This window comes from Lissotriton vulgaris, chromosome 5, assembly GCF_964263255.1.
Source record: "Lissotriton vulgaris chromosome 5, aLisVul1.2, whole genome shotgun sequence".
In the NCBI taxonomy this organism is placed as follows: Eukaryota; Metazoa; Chordata; class Amphibia; order Caudata; family Salamandridae; genus Lissotriton; species Lissotriton vulgaris.
Genome location: NC_141693.1, coordinates 346,339,474 through 346,355,194, shown reverse-complemented (window position 1 = coordinate 346,355,194; position 15,721 = coordinate 346,339,474). Strand labels below are relative to the sequence as shown.

Sequence of the window (15,721 nt, the reverse complement as noted above, 5' to 3'; positions counted from 1 at the left end):
ACTTCCACATACTCTGAGCCAGATGAGACAACTGTGGAGAGTGTGTTCCTCCCTGCTTCTGAATGTAGTACATGGCCGTCATGTTGTCCGTCCGGATCAACACGACCTTGTTGCACAGATGTACTTTGAAGGCTTTCAGTGCCATGAAGATCGGCATCAGTTCTAGAACATTGATGTGCATCTTCCTTTGCTGTGGCGTTCATAGTCCCTGCACAGTGTAATGGAGTACATGAGCTCCCCATCCCTGGAGAGAAGCGTCCGTCGTCAGGATGATCTGTGGCACAGGCTCTTGGAACGGTCGTCCCTTGCAAAGGTTTCGTGGATTCCACCAATGCAGAGAGTTGTATGCCCGACCGCTCACCAACACTAGGTCTTTCAACTGTCCGTGAGCCTGGGTCCACTGATGTGCTAAGCACTCCTGAAGCAGACGCATATGTAGTCTCGCGTGCGGGACTATGGAGATGCAGGAGGCCATCATGCCTATCAACTGCATGAACACTCGCGCTGGGAGCGAGTGTTGAGGTCTGAATCTTTGTATCAGCGATTGAATGCTGTTGACCCTCACTGAATTTGGTTGTGCTGTGGCTGCCAGAGTGTTTAACGTTGCACCCAGATACTGTTGTATGTGGGCGGGTTGCAGGTGAAACTTTGGGTAATTCAGTGAGAATCCTAGATCGTGAAGAAGGTGAATGGTGTGGGACATGTGGACGGCACACTGCTGGGCCGACCGTGCCTGAATGAGCCAGTCGTCCAGATAAGGGTAGACGTGAATGTTCTGTCTCCTTAAGTGCGCTGCCACCGTCGCCAGGCACTTTGTAAACACCCTGGGTGCCGTGTGACCCCGATAGGCAAAACCTTGAACTGGTAATGCTGGTTTTGGATGGTGAACCGGAGGTATTTTTTGTGTGACGGGTGCAGTGGAATGTGAAAATACGCATACTTTAGATCCAAAGTTGCAAGAAAATCCCCCTGATTGAGCAACGGGAGTACTTGCTGCAGGGTCAGCATGTGAAAGTGCTCCGATAGAATGTACTGATTGAGGGGTCTGAGGTCCAGTATGGGTCTGAGGGACCCGTCCTTTTTTGGTATCAAGAAGTACAGTGAGTAAACTCCTGTGCCTTTTTCTTCCACAGGCACGAGCTCAATTGCCCCTTTTTGCAGCATGACGAGACCTCCTGCTGCAATAAGTGCAAATGCTCGGCGGACATAGGACGGTGTCTTGGGGGTATGTTGGGTGGAGTGGATATGAACTCCAGACAATAACCATACTGTATAAGCTGTGTGACCCACCTGTCTGTGGTGATGGACTTCCAGACTGGCAGGAACTGTTGAAGTCTCCCCCCGACAGGTGTTGCGTGGTAGGGGGCAGTGACAAGGCGTCACTGTTTGTTAGTGGCAGAGGATCTGGAGTTGTTGTTTCCACGACCCCTGCCTTTGGCACGGTTTCCACGATATCCACCTCGAGTTTGTTTGGTGTATGTGGACTGCGTGTTGCCTTTGTAGTACTGCGTGGTTTGGGAGAGCTGGCCTCTGGAAACACCTCTAGTGCTTGAGCGACGAAAAGAACCACCCCTGAATTGCTGGGACTGCAAGGCCCCCATGGACTTAGCAGTTTCAGTGTCCTTCTTAATCTTTTCCAAGGTGGTGTCCACCTCTGGGCCAAACAGATGATCAGGGTTTACTGTCTGATTAAGAATGGTGGTTTGTATCTCTGGCTTAAATCCCGAGATTCTGAGCCAGGCATGTCGTCTCAGCATGACGCTAGTGTTGACAGCTCTGGCTGCTGTATCAGCCGTGTCCAGTGCGCATTTAATGGAAGCATTGGATATTAGCTTCCCCTCTTGGATGAGCATCTCAGCTGCCTCTTTGTATTCGTCTGGCAGGTGCTGCAACAGGGTCTCCAGTGTGTCATAGTGTGCCCTGTCATACCTCGCTAGAAGTGCTTGTGTATTTGAAATGTGCCAGATATTGGCCGCTTGAGCTGCCACCCTTTTCCCTGATGCCTCAAACACCATAGATTCCTTATCTGGGGGAGGAGAATCACCCGGTGTTTGAGAATTAGCCCTCTTCCGGGCATTTGAAACAACAAGAGAGTCCAAAGGCAACTGTCCCTTGATGTACGTAGGGTCAGTAGGCGCTGGTTTATACTTCTTCTCAATCCTAGGGTTTATCACCCTGGCTCTGGTAGGCTCTTTAAAGATCTCCCCAGCATGTTTTAAGACACCCTTCAACATAGGCAGAGTCTTGACAGTTCTCTCTGAGACGGAAAAGGTGTCAAAAAGAAAGTCCACTTCAATGGGGTCAGCATGGAGCTGGACGTCATGATTTTTAGCCGCCCTTTCAATGAGGGCATTAAACGCCGCTGAATCCTCTGTAGGCGACGTTTTTACAGCATAGAGTTGAGTGTCTGGGGTAGAGTGAGGATCACATGGGTCAGCACCAGCTGCCCAGGGTTCATTTGTATCATCAGGGTCGGTGTAGTGAGGATAGCTGTACTCATCATCATTATCACCATCCCCAGCGTCCACATCAGAGTAAGTGGGTGAGACATCATGGCCATGTGGAGAAAGTGGTTCCACGAGAACAGGAGTTGAAGTGGAATCCTTCTTTTTCTTTAAAGGAATTTTATAGGACTCCATTGGCTGTTCCGGGGCAATTTTCAGTTTATGGAGGGAAAGTCTGCCTGTTTCGGCATCGATAAAATGTTCTTGTGGTTCTTCCAACGAAGATAATGTTGGGACCACTGTCGTCGACTTCGGCACCGAGGACACCTTCTCGGGCACGCCGGCGCCCATCCTAGGGGTGAAAGCCTTTGGCGCCACTTTCGGCGGCAGCGTGAAGTGAATGGGCGTCAACGCTTTTTGAGGTTTCTCGACCGGCTTCGAAGGTGGAGGATCTTTCGGGCCGACAGTCTAGGTCTTCTCCTTGATGCGCTTTAGGGAGTCCGCCACCTGCTTGGAGAAAGCGGCGGACGGCCGCGCCGAGTCGACGGGAGTCTTCGAGGCACCATCAGACGTGGCCTCGTGGATTGTGCCGCTTTTGGCCTTGTCATGTTGACGCGGAGTCTCGAGAACCTTCGGATCACCGAGTCCCTTGTTTGTGTAAACCACCTTCGGCGCCGATTTGCTCGGTTCGACCACCTTGACCTTTGTCTTCGGCGTGGCAGACTTCGTCTCGACGCCCTTGACCTGTGTCTTCGGATCGACCACACTCTTCTGCTTCGGCGGCGCCGACGGCTCCGAGGCCTTCGATCTGACCAAAGTAATGCGCACTTTCGGTGTCGAGGGGGGCACCAGTGCTTTCGCTTGCGTCGAGACCGTTTGTTTTACTTTCGGTTTCGATTTTGCAGGGTGCGGCTCAATAGTAATGTCCGTAGCCGAGCCCGAAGCCGGGGCCGTAGAACCCATCGTAAGATCTTGGGTAAGGCCTAGTGGCGGTCCCTCGACCTGAGCCTTTTGAAGCGTTTCGGCCCCAATGTCAGTCTGAGTTAGCTCTTCGCTCGAGCTATCCTCCATGGCCCCAAAGGCCCCACCGTCGTCTCCTACCTCGTCGACGACTTCCTCCGCTTCGAACATTTCAGCATCCGCGTTGTAGTCATAGTCAGCCTCCGACGCGGGATTCGACAGGTTTTCACCAACTTCCCGGTGAGCTTCCTCATCATCCCCGGCATCGAAGATGTCCGCAGGCGCCGGTGCAGTCTGCTGGGCCTCCTGGCGCGCAGCGCGTCGATGCTTAAGCGTCTTCTTGGATCGAAAACGGGAACAAGCCATGCAACTGGCTTCATCATGATCCGGCGACAGACACTTGTTGCACACCGGGTGGACGTCGATGTGGGGATACTTGGAGTTGCACACGGGACATCTCTTGAACGGGCTCCGTTCCATGATGAACAGTCGATAAGGTCTGTTGCGCCGACTGGGCCCTCCGCGTCGAAAGCATGCGGTTCTCTGGAATCCGGCTCGGAACCGACCTGGAAGAATCAGGCACCGAACGCAAGACTATACCGACGAGAAAACTAAAGGCCTTTTGGCCTTAAGAAATCGATTCTGACTAGAGTGAACCAATATACATCCGAACCCAATGGCGGAAAAAAACAATCTGAGGATGGAGTCGATGCCCATGCGCACTGTAGTCCAGGGGAGGAGCCACCTATCTCGTGATACTTCGAAGACTCTTCCAGGACAACAATGTGCGATCATTCGGACCCAACACTAGGCGGCGATCTATGCACAGATATGAATTCAGCAGCCCACATGCCTCGAACCTTCTGTTGCGGTGTCCACCTGTCTTGCATGGTGTGATGCAGTAGGTGAGCTCCCCAGCCGGAAAGCGATGCGTCCGCTGTCAAGACTATTTGCGGAACTGGCTCTAGAAACGGTGGCCCTTTGGAAAGGTTTTTGGTGTTCCATCATTGCAGAGAACGATGAGTCCTACCGTCTACCAACACTAGGTCTGTTAGTTGACCTTGAGCGTGGTTCCATTGGCGTGCTAGGCACTCTTGAAGTGGACGCATTTGCAGTCTTGTGTGAGGTACTACAAATATGCATGATGCCATCATTCCTATGAGATGCATGAACACTCGAGCTGGTAGCGAGTGTTGCGGTTTGAATTTTGTTAGGAGAGATTGTACACTTGTTATCCTGGCTGGAGAGGGATAAGCTAGTGTTTGTTGGGTGTTTATTGTAGTGCCGAGATACTGTTGTATGTGTGAGGGTTGCAGATGCGATTTGGTGTGATTGACTGTGAATCACAAGTCGTGAAGCAGTTGTATAGTAGCGTGAGTGTGTTGTACACACTCGCTGTATGAGCTGGCTTTTATGAGCCAGTCGTCTAGATATGGGAAGACATGAATATGTTGTCTTCTTAAGTGTGCTGCTACCACTGCTAGGCATTTGGTAAACACCCTTGGCGCGGTTGTGACTCCGAATGGGAGCACTTTGAACTGGTAGTGCTGCCAGTCTAGCACAAATATGAGATATTTTCTGTGCGCTGTGTGGATGGGAATATGGAAGTAGGCGTCCTCGAGATCTAGGATGACCAGGAAATTGTTTAGTACCAGAAGTGGAAAAACTTGTTGGAGTGTGGCCATGTGAAAATGGTCCGACTGTATGTAAATGTTTAGAGGCCTGAGGTCTAGGATGGGTCTTAAAGACCCGTCCTTATTTGGTATTAGGAAATATAGGGAGTATACTCCTTTGTTTTTCTGATGCTCTGGAACTATTTCTATTGCAGTGTTCTGCAGGAGGGATATTACCTCCTGTCTGAGTAGTGTTAAATGTTCTTGTGACATTGGACGTTGCTTGAATGGTATGTTTGGGGGGGGGGGGGGGGGGGGGGGGGTGGTGGATGTTAGTTCTAGACAGTAACCTGACTGAATTATTTGGAGCACCCACCTGTCTGATGTGATGTTTTCCCAAGCTGGCAGGTATTGTTGAAGTCTTCCCCCGACAGGAGTGGAATGGGACGGGGTAAGGGGAAGGGAGTCATTGGGCAGAGGTGGAGGCAGAGCGGGAGTTGTTATTTTTACCTCTGCCTTTGTTATTGTTACCCCTGTAACCACCCCTTTGGTAGCCCTTGCTGTAAGTGGACTGTGGAGGGGCTTTGTATGAGATAGAAGCTGTGTCCGAAGAGTATCCCCTGGTGGCACCTCGATAGGATGAGCAACTAAATGAATGTCTGGGAGCCTGCGACCGCAGGGCTCCCATAGATTTGGCGGTATATGTATCCTTTTTCATTTTTTCAAGTGATACATCTACGTTAGGTCCGAATAGGTGTTGCTCATCAAAGGGTTGATTAAGAATGGCAGTCTGTACTTCAGGTTTGAACCCTGATATGCGTAGCCAGGCATGTCTACGTAATAGGACGCTGGTGTTACTGCCCTAGAGGCAGTATCTGCTGCATCCAGTGCACACGGAATAGAGGTGTTTGTGATGTTCTTCCCCTCTTGGATAAGTTCATTTTCACACAACTTGTACTGAAATATGCACATTGCCCACCTTTATTCAAAGTTTCTTGAGGGAGAAGCACCCCAAAACACCCATGGGGATGGGGGAATGAGTAAAACATTATAGTATTTGAACATTTCACAAGTGCCAAGTCAGGGCAGCTCCTTAAACCTTTGACTTTTTAGCCAATTTATTAGTGAGCTGAGCTGTTTTAGGGCAGGGCGTGGAGTACCAAGATGAGGTTGGGAACACAATGCAATTCGAACAGCGATTTAAGCGCTGCACTTTCAAAACCCATCAGCAACCACTGAAGTTAGTTAACAACATCTGCTACACCACTGTCATATCAAGCAGTTTGGATGTGCGGCTAGTGTCTTTCCATGTTAATTAATTAACTTCGTTATCTCAAGTTCCATTTTTCTATACTTTATTTTCTGAATTTCACCATACCCCCAAAAGTCTACCATCTCCATGCAACAGTTTTGAACACCACATGAGTTGTGATTCCCAGGTTACAGAAGCCTCGCTAGGTGCACTCCACCCAAGGCACATTTTATGAGCAAACATGAGGCACTTTAGCTATATTAATATGGTGTCTATGGAATCCTCATATGCAAAGCAAATTTGACGAATCATTTTATCAATTGGTCCTTTTTCTATCAATGTAGAATTAAAGTAAAAGCTATGCTACTCTTGATTTAATTGGTACTTGTTATTTTAGAACAAAGTAATAACTTCGGGGACACTTTAAAACACTTGTGTAGGATATTTTCTGGTCAACAGAGGGCACATTGTTTTCTCTATACAGTTGTCTACACTCTTTACCTGTCTTTTCCATAAAGGGCTGCATGTCGAGAATCTCTGGGAAGCCAATGTAAGTGTTCAGCTTCTTCTTGTGCCCAGTTTGCCTACAGAACATAATAAATAAAATCAGTTCATCTCTATGCCAAATGTTTTGCTCAATGAAGAAATAGATATGGGAAGATCACACTGCTCCCTCCATCATCATTATAATTCTCATTTGCACATCATGCACTACTCGAACATATAAAAGGAGCACAGTGCTGCAGATAAAGTATGGTCTGACATTCAGGAACTGGATGCTTTTCAAAACTGTACTAGGGTCCTTCTCCCTAAGAAAGCACATGTACCTGTAACAACACCTTTCTATTGAGTGTCTTCCATAGAATATCCATTAGTTCACGTTTGTATAGAAAAATGGGAACTGACAAAACCAAATGGAGATTTTTTTTAAATGAAAAGATATCTGTGCAGTGTATGAAGATGTGATTTGCACATAGCTTTGAAAGACTGTTTGAGGTAAGTGGGCCAGTACACTTGATATGAGTGTGTATTTGTTAAAGGCCAGACTACAGAGTCGGAGGTTGAATTTGTCTTTAGAAATGTGTCCACTGTAGTGATATTTATTGTGCTTTACTTTCAAACATCTTTCTGTTGAAAAACATATCTCGACTGCAGGGACTGTCCAATGAAATGCCAATCTGTGCTTTTCTTTTCACTGCATAAAGGACATTTTTTTCTGACTGACCAGCAGCACATCAACCTCAATGCATTGCCAAAATGGCTTGAAATCCTTTGAATTGATGGCAACACTCAAAACATAATTATTTAGCTTCGCAAAGGTGTGTACCTCTTGTGGGATGGGATTTAAATGTCCTTTAGCGTTGGCCCTTCTCACACACCATTATTGTCATTGTAGTCTTGAATCCATTATTTTTCCACAGGTCGAATAAAATACAATAGACAATGCTATAGGGGCTAGCCTGCGTCTTTTTTCATGTTCTTTCATTAGTCAATAGGAAGGTATTACCTAAGTAAAAGGATAAACTTTTCTTTGGAATTCATTTTGCACAGGAAAGCCTGGCTGTCAGTCACAGAAACAAAACATTTAAGTCACAGTGACTGTATTCAGGCGAAGGGCACTTTGAAGATGTTGGTGTCCTGTTCAACCGCCTACAGTGAAATAAATTGGTTAATGCAAGCAGGCCAATCCATTAGTGTGTTTACTTTCTTGAGGATGGTTAAAAGAAACATGGCTTGCTTTGCATTAGGTGCTGCCTGAGTTTTATAGTTTGAAAATACAAAGCCAAAATCAAAATCCACTCCTCGCTCAATAGCCTTGCAGTAAACCATAACTTGCACACTAAATGCAATGCTCATGCAATAGCCCTTGATGCACTAGATGCAGTTACACCAATCAAAGCAGAGGTACTCCTTGGGTAAAGTTCTACTTTCATAATAAGTTTGGTGTAATTTTATACATTATTTTTCCATTACAGAAGAACAATAAATCTAATGGGAGTTTAAATGAGAAACGTCACTTTTGGAGGTTGCAACAGGTCAAACATTTAACAGACGTTTTTTTCTGCTTTGGAATTAAAAAATCACATAAAACAGAAAGAAAGATAAGTGCTTATTGTAGCCGCTGTGGAAAAAGAAAATGTCATGAAAAAGTATTCCATATCCATAAACAGCACTCAAACTGCCTCGGACATCCCTGTCACCAGAGTAAATCCAAACAGTATGAATTAGCTTTTGTTTCAGTTTACAACAGATGGGATATAGTTCTCAAAGAGAATGGAAAATTAAAGGATCACAGTAAATCTTAACAGAAGACTAGTTTCAACACAAGGTCCTTCTATCTACTCCATTTCAGTTACTGAATGAAAACCATGAAAAAAGACAGGAGTGGCTTTTTTTTCACAATTTCCTTTCTTGTGTTGATAGCAAATTTTTGCTCCTTTTGTTTTGATCAAGGAGGCTTAAGGTCATCATGTGGGACTCGCATGAAAGCTTTGGAGTTGCAGTTTCTTTAATTTGAAAAAGAACGCCTAAGAAAGTGTATTTCTTGCGTGCTTGTCTTTTTAAAATTGTAACTTTGCTTTAACTCTAGCAGTTTCTTTTTTTGTCAAAATCTGTCCCAAATGACCTTCAAGAGATAAATTAAACAATTTCAAACAAAGACTCACTGGGAACAAAGTTGTCTCCTCTCAATATCACAACATCCTCCACAACGATACCTCATCCACACTTTTTATACACGGCCCTACCCGCGCACTCACTGAACTCTAAACTTCCTTTAAATTAATATAATTCACCATTCCTTGTCACCACTCTTCCTTTGATACAGCACCACACCTTCTTTCTTCCACACTTCCACATTAATCTTATCTCCCGCTTGCCAGTCCAATGGTAAATACAACAGGCAGTCAAGCTGGGTGTAGCACCATCCTTGAATGTCTTTAATGAAAAAGCAATATTCCTAAAGATGCCAGCCTCGTCAACCCTATTTATTTATTTTATTTTGAAAGTTTTATATAGCGCGAACAAGATCTTCGCAGATATCAGAGCGCTTTACAGAGAAGGGGAGCATGTATACGCAGATACATCAATCATGTTAGAAGTACATTGAAGTTATATCATAAAACAGTGTGGTCAATCAAATTCAGAGTCAAAATAAAATACCAAGGGTTCGAACAAATAGTACAGATGGGTAACGAGTCTTTGTAGTTTTATCTCCAGTAGTGGATCAAGTGTATTTAGCCATGAGGATCGCTTTTACTTCTTTCTTGAAAAGTATGGAGGATGTGATCAGCCTGGTTTCAGGGGGAAGCGAATTCCAAATCCTGGGAGCCATTCCCGAGAAGGAACGTTTATAGGTTTTTTCCTTGCGGAATCGTTTAGGCTTTAGCAAAAGATTGTTTGTACCTCTAGTGATTCTGGTGCCTCCAGAAATCGTGAGCTTCTGTGCAAGGTATCTAGGTGAGCTCAGGTGGATAGCCTTGTGCGTCAAACAAGCGATTTTCAGGTGTATTCTGGCTTCAAACGGCAGCCAGTTCAGGGATTTGAAGTCAGGGGAAATGTGTGAGTGTTTTTTTGATCCAGTGATAAGTCTTGCTGCGGCGTTTAAAGAGGCTCTTAAGGGTGCCGTAGTAGCTAGGGAGAGACCGCAGAGTGCGGTGCTGCCATATTCTATTCGAGGTATGACTAGTGATTGTACCGCAGTTTGGAAGTCTTTGGCCGGAAGGAAAGGTTTAAGTTTCCTAAGGGTGTTGATTTGGTAGTTCGCTCCCTTAGTTGCTTTGTTGATGTGTTCCTGCATGTTGAGATTGGTGTCAAGTGTTATGCCCAAAGATTTTGCTGAGTCCACAATGGTGGGTTGAACATTAAGTGCTGTGAGGTCTTTAAGCCACATTTGTGCGGTAGTGATCTTCGCGGGTGGTGAGATCAGAAGGAACTCTGTTTTAAGGGCATTGAGTTTGAGATGATTAGCGGCCAGCCAAGATTGAGTGCTTCTGATCGTTGAGTTCAAGAGCGTGATGTCTTTGGGTGATTGTAGTTTGAGATAAAGTTGGGTGTCATCAGCATACATGTGGAAGTGTACATTGGATTCTTGCAGCAAAGTGGTTAGAGGTTCCATAACTAAGTTGAACAAAGTTGGGGATAGGGAGGATCCTTGTGGTACGCCTAGCGATACAGGTCTTGGCGCGGACATCAAGTTGTTGCTCTTGAATTTCTGCGACCTGTTATGTAGAAAGGACGTAAACCATTTGAGCACAGTTCCAGATAGGCCCATTCTTGTGTTTAATAGTTCGAGTAAGTTCTCATGTTTGACGGTGTCAAATGCGGAGGAGAGATCAAGGAGGATGAGGAGGCAGGTGTCGTTATGATCTAGGATTTGGAGGGCGTCGTCGATTATGTGAGTCATAGCAGTTTCAGTACTGTGGTTTGCTCGGAAGCCTGATTGATGAGAGTTGAGGAGATCAAACTGAGTAATGTGTGACCCTTTTCCTGCAGCTCCTTGCAAAAGTACTTTAATCAAAGGTTTGTGATCTATTTAAAGTGTTACTTGCATACCCCAAATATACATAAGGAAATACACCATTCACCATGCTGCAGCCAAGGCCTCCATCTCAATTACATAGTAATTACTTTCACTGAGATTGAGTGACTTTGAAACAAAGGCCACTGTTCTTGCATCACTGGCATGAAACTGAGATAACACAGCACCAACTCCTATGGCAAAACATCCACTGTAAGAACAGTTTTGATCCCTGTACCAAATCGAGCTAACACATCAGCCTTGCACATTTCATTCATTATATTATCAAAAGCAAACTGTTGATATTTATCCCAAGTAATGTTGTATCCTTTCCTCAGGAGCTTCCTCAAATCTTCCATTTTGTCTTCAAATGTTTAATAAACTTAGAGTGGTGTTCTATAAGACCTAAAAAGGATTTAAGCTGATCTTTATTACATGGGAATGGTACGTTCTTGATGGCCTTCAGAAAATCTTTCATTAGTTTCACCCAATCTTTAGAGAGTGTGTACCCAATACTCAACTTCTTCAAAAAGAAATTGATGTTTCTCTTTTTTTTGAGAGTTAGTCCTGCCTCAGTAAGCCTAACAATTGAGCGTGATGTTGTGGCTTTCAATAGTCTCTCCGAACACCAAGATGACATCCTGGAAAAATATCACATTACTCATACCCTTGAATACTTCAGCAGTCATTCTGTGAAAGACACGTGCAGACAAAGATAGCCCAAATGGCATCCTCGTGATCTGAAAAATGCCTTCCATAGGCATAAAGGCTGTAAGTTGTTTGGAATCTGACCTGGTGATTTCTCTCCTTAAATTATGATGAGCTGATACTGCATCAGATTTCAGTACAATGTTATGCACGTACCCCTTCAATTTCCCTAATTTAACCCTCCCTCCCCCCCCCACTGTGTTCCAGCCACAGTTGTGCTAACAGCATCAAGTGCCCAATGTAAACCAATGGGGATCGGTCCAGTCACAAAGAGGCTGCAGGGGGAACTAGGAGTGTGGTTCTGAAAATTATGGGCCCTGCTATAATATGGTACCGAGGTCCAACACTCGTGTCAGAAAATATCATCATACCATGACGAATTTGGTATCGGCAGACCGGTAATGATTAGGACATTACACCTGCGCATTTGCGTCATGATCGAGCAATGCAATCACCTTAAAACAGTAGTTTCTGCTCGAACCCTCGGATTCCATTTTGTGAGCGGCATCCATCTTGTGGTTGCCCTTACATAGTCAATTGACCCAGGCCGAATTCGAGCTGAAAGGACACGTCCACCTTTCCTGACTCCTCTCTGACCTGGGCGAGCTGCCTTCACTGCCTCCAGCCAAACCTGGTCGGGCAGTCCCCAACCCACTGGCCGAGCGAGATTAGCATCAAGGCACAACATGTCAAACTATTCACTACATACAAACCACGCTTATCATACACACACCTGTCCCTGTTTCTTCTTTATGGCTAGTTTTACAAGGAGGAGGTGCCCGATTTTATTGGGGGTTCATCGATATCTGATGGTAGTTCTGGGCCTGGCCGGGTAATCTATCACGAACTGGACATACGAAAATGTAGGCTGGCCATCATGACTTTGCTTTTTCTTTGTTGTAGAAATATGTATATGGTTGCATCGTAAAACAAAGAATTCTTGCCTGAAGTGTAATATTGTGTATAAAAAGAGAAGGCTGGCTCTGTAAAAACGAACAGTCTCCTGAGAATATACAAACCGTGCTGTTGTACTTCTAGGACGCTTGTTACTTGGTTGCAGACAATAAAACTCGATCTTTGACATCACCTAGACGACTCTTTGTTTCTGTGGTCCAGAACAGGAAGAACCAAGAGGTCTCTGGGTGTTGTTCCCCTGGCACCGCCGGGTTCCTAAAAACCCGGTACCTCAGGAGGGAGGTCAGACCAGTGAAACCCACGAGTGGCTTCGGTTCTTGAGATGTTGGGGGACGTGGGGACACTTTTGATCCTTTTCTCCTGTGGACGGGGCATCTGGGTGCAGAGGATATTTGGGGTGTCTGGTTTCTCCTTCCTGCAACACTCTCCGTTAGTTACAAATACTACATGCAGTGTTAGGGGACATGTCACACAAGGATGTGTGTCATGTTGAGTGTTAACTTTTGTCTGCAGCAAAACACACAGCCTGCAATGTCAGTCCTGCATGAGTTTGGAGAGGGATCACTTAGAGTGGTACAATTTGTGCTGCAGCCTTAGGGGGATCCTCTTTAGTACCTCCGTATACAAGTACCAAGGGTACCACTTACTAGGGACTTCGAGAGAGTGCTAGGGGCCGCGCAGGCCCCTACAGTCCTGGAAAAGACTATCTGCAATTCTAGCCAGTTTGCAATCTATCTATGGCAAAATTGAAGCGTTAAATGGCCGCAGGGACCACATCGCCTCCAAGCTGGATAAGCAAACAGTTAGGCTAGGAGAGGCGGAACAACGTATATCAGACACCAAGGACAGCTTGCAACAAGTGGCTGCCAAAACCACCAATATTAAAAAATTCTGGAACTATTCAGAGATTAGAATGAGGTTATTGAATAGCGCTCCAGGCGCAATAACGTGCACATTTTGGGCCTGCCGGAAACCACATATGTGGGGAGGCTGGAAGAATACATTGAGACCCTACTTCGTGATGTCTGTGGAACTGAAAACCTTTCACAAATATTGGGTGTGGCGCGTGCTCACAGATCCCTAGCGGCGTGCCCACCACCCGGCGCACCACCCAGGGACACCATCGCACGTCCACTAAATTTCAGGGATCGTGATGCTGTATTGCGCATCACCCGTCAGATGGGCACCGTCAACTACCAGGGTAATGTTCTGCCTTTTTACCCCGACTTTACGGCCACAGTCCGGGCAGCGCGTAAAGAGTTTCAACGAGTCAAGAAACTGTTAATGAAAGAAGAAATTCTCTATGCCATGCTGTACCCTGCTCGCCTGCATAAAGGCACAGAGGATAAAGCGAAGATCTTTGCAAACCCAAAACTAGCCATGGATTTTGCCAGATCACTGAGGCGCAAGCAGCAATCTTCGAGCACAACCTCAGACGTTGACGAGTGATGTGCATACTAGATGGCTGCATTCTCGCACAGGGGTGGCAACACTCGCCTGCAAACTTCTATCCTATCTGGAATGCGGTGCTTGGTGGCGAGGTCGGCGGGCCCGGCTGGAACTCACATGTGTGGAAATGACTGGTCTAACATTTGAGCTTAAAGGTTATACGCAGTAGCATATAATAACGGACTTGGTTTTCAGCTGTGTTTTATGAAAATTGGCAGGTCATGACTGCAAAGTTTGTTCTTCCTCTTACAGATAAGGTGTCCGTTGTGGGTCTGGTGTCGCTGTAATCCGTGGCTCCGGCTGCACTGATGGATACTGCTCTCCGCTCGTAATTTCTCTGTCACTCTGAACATCATCCACATTTTGTCTCTGTGATTCGTTTACATATTGAAGCCCTTTATTTTTATGCGGCGGCCCCCTCCCTATCTCACCTGGGACTGGTATGCGCCGCTATGTCCCCCGATGAGTATACCCAGATATGTACTTTGTGGACCTTTTTTCTTTCTTCTTTTTTTTTTCTTTCTTTCCTCTGTTTTATGAAGGTGTTTGCATTGTGGGGTTATGGCTTTGGCAAATTGGGGCTGTCAAGGTGGGTGGGTGGTGGTGGTTGTTTTACTGTTACTAATGCCATGCTAATTGTGATTGGAATGATAGGTCACAGTAAAGGTCTAAACATGGAACTTTCAGAATATAGAATGTTTAATACTCAGAGAATGACTCGAATTTTCAAAATGGTTGATGGGTGAGAGGTATAACTGCCTAACTTGGAATATCAGCAGGCTTAACACCCCCAAAAAAGTTTCTCAAGTGTTTGCATATCTAGAGTGGCATGGTGTACAAATTGCTATGTTACAAGAGTCACATTTGAATAAACAGACAGAAGCTAATATCGCACATAAATGAGCGGGTTACATATTGGCTTCGTCTTTTTCCACCTACGCTGGAGGTGTCCTCATATTGATCAAAAAAGGAGTACCCTTCCTTCCTTTCCACTCGCACACAGATACAGAGGGTCGCTGGGCCATGGTGCAGGGTAAATTGGGCATGACATTGGTAACAATTATTAATATATATGGTTCGGTGGTGGATGACCCTCAGGCTGTTATAGAGATTCTAAATGTGCTGCGCACATGGCCAGAGACGGCCATCCTTTGGGGGGGGGGGAGACTTCAACACGCACCTCAACCCGAACATAGATAAATCTAATCCGCAAGGCGCATGTACTATTAAAATGGCTCAGTGCGTGCGGGAGGCCATGTCAGAGCTGGGTCTGGTGGATGTGTGGCGCATTCGTAATGCTCATGATAAAGTGGGCACACATGTCACCCAGGCATACAACAGCTGGTCTCACTTGGATTACTGGCTGTTAAATGAAGAGCCTAATGGGTGGGTAACACACAGACAACTTGCCACGCACCCTTTCGGACCATAATCTTGTGTATTTAGATATCCAAATCCATACAAACCCACACCGTCCCTTCACCTGGCGCTTCCGTGCGGAGGGCCTGCTTGACCCTATATATCAGGATACTATCAGGCAAGCAATCACACAGTATTTTGAATCAAATGTGGGCTCAGTGGAAAGTTCCTCCTCGTGGTGGGAGGCCTTGAAGGTCACGATACAGGGGGTGTGTATAAGTACAACATCAGGTATCCTGAAAGATATTAGAGGCCAACTCTCCAAGACAGAGAAAGAACTCAGAGAACTAGAGAAACAGTATTCAGCGACACCCTCTGCCACTTCTCTCGCTCGTGTTCAGGAGCCCCTTGCGGAATATAACACGCTAGCTGAATCCGATGCAAGATATGTTGCACGTTGTCATATAGCTAGAGCATACGGGGAAGGGGGAAGCACGGGTAG

General features: G+C 46.0%; 1 protein-coding gene across 3 annotated transcripts in view; it reads right to left on the bottom strand.

The window, feature by feature from the left end:
* USP48 (ubiquitin specific peptidase 48) overlaps positions 1-15,721 on the bottom strand; it is a 776,411-nt gene that overhangs the window by 596,789 nt on the left and 163,901 nt on the right. For all 3 annotated transcript variants that reach the window (XM_086921588.1, XM_086921587.1, XM_086921589.1), the window contains exon 8: positions 6,771-6,853. In XM_086921588.1, the coding sequence (XP_086777714.1) occupies positions 6,771-6,853 (83 nt within the window). The remainder of the gene's footprint in view (positions 1-6,770; positions 6,854-15,721) is intronic.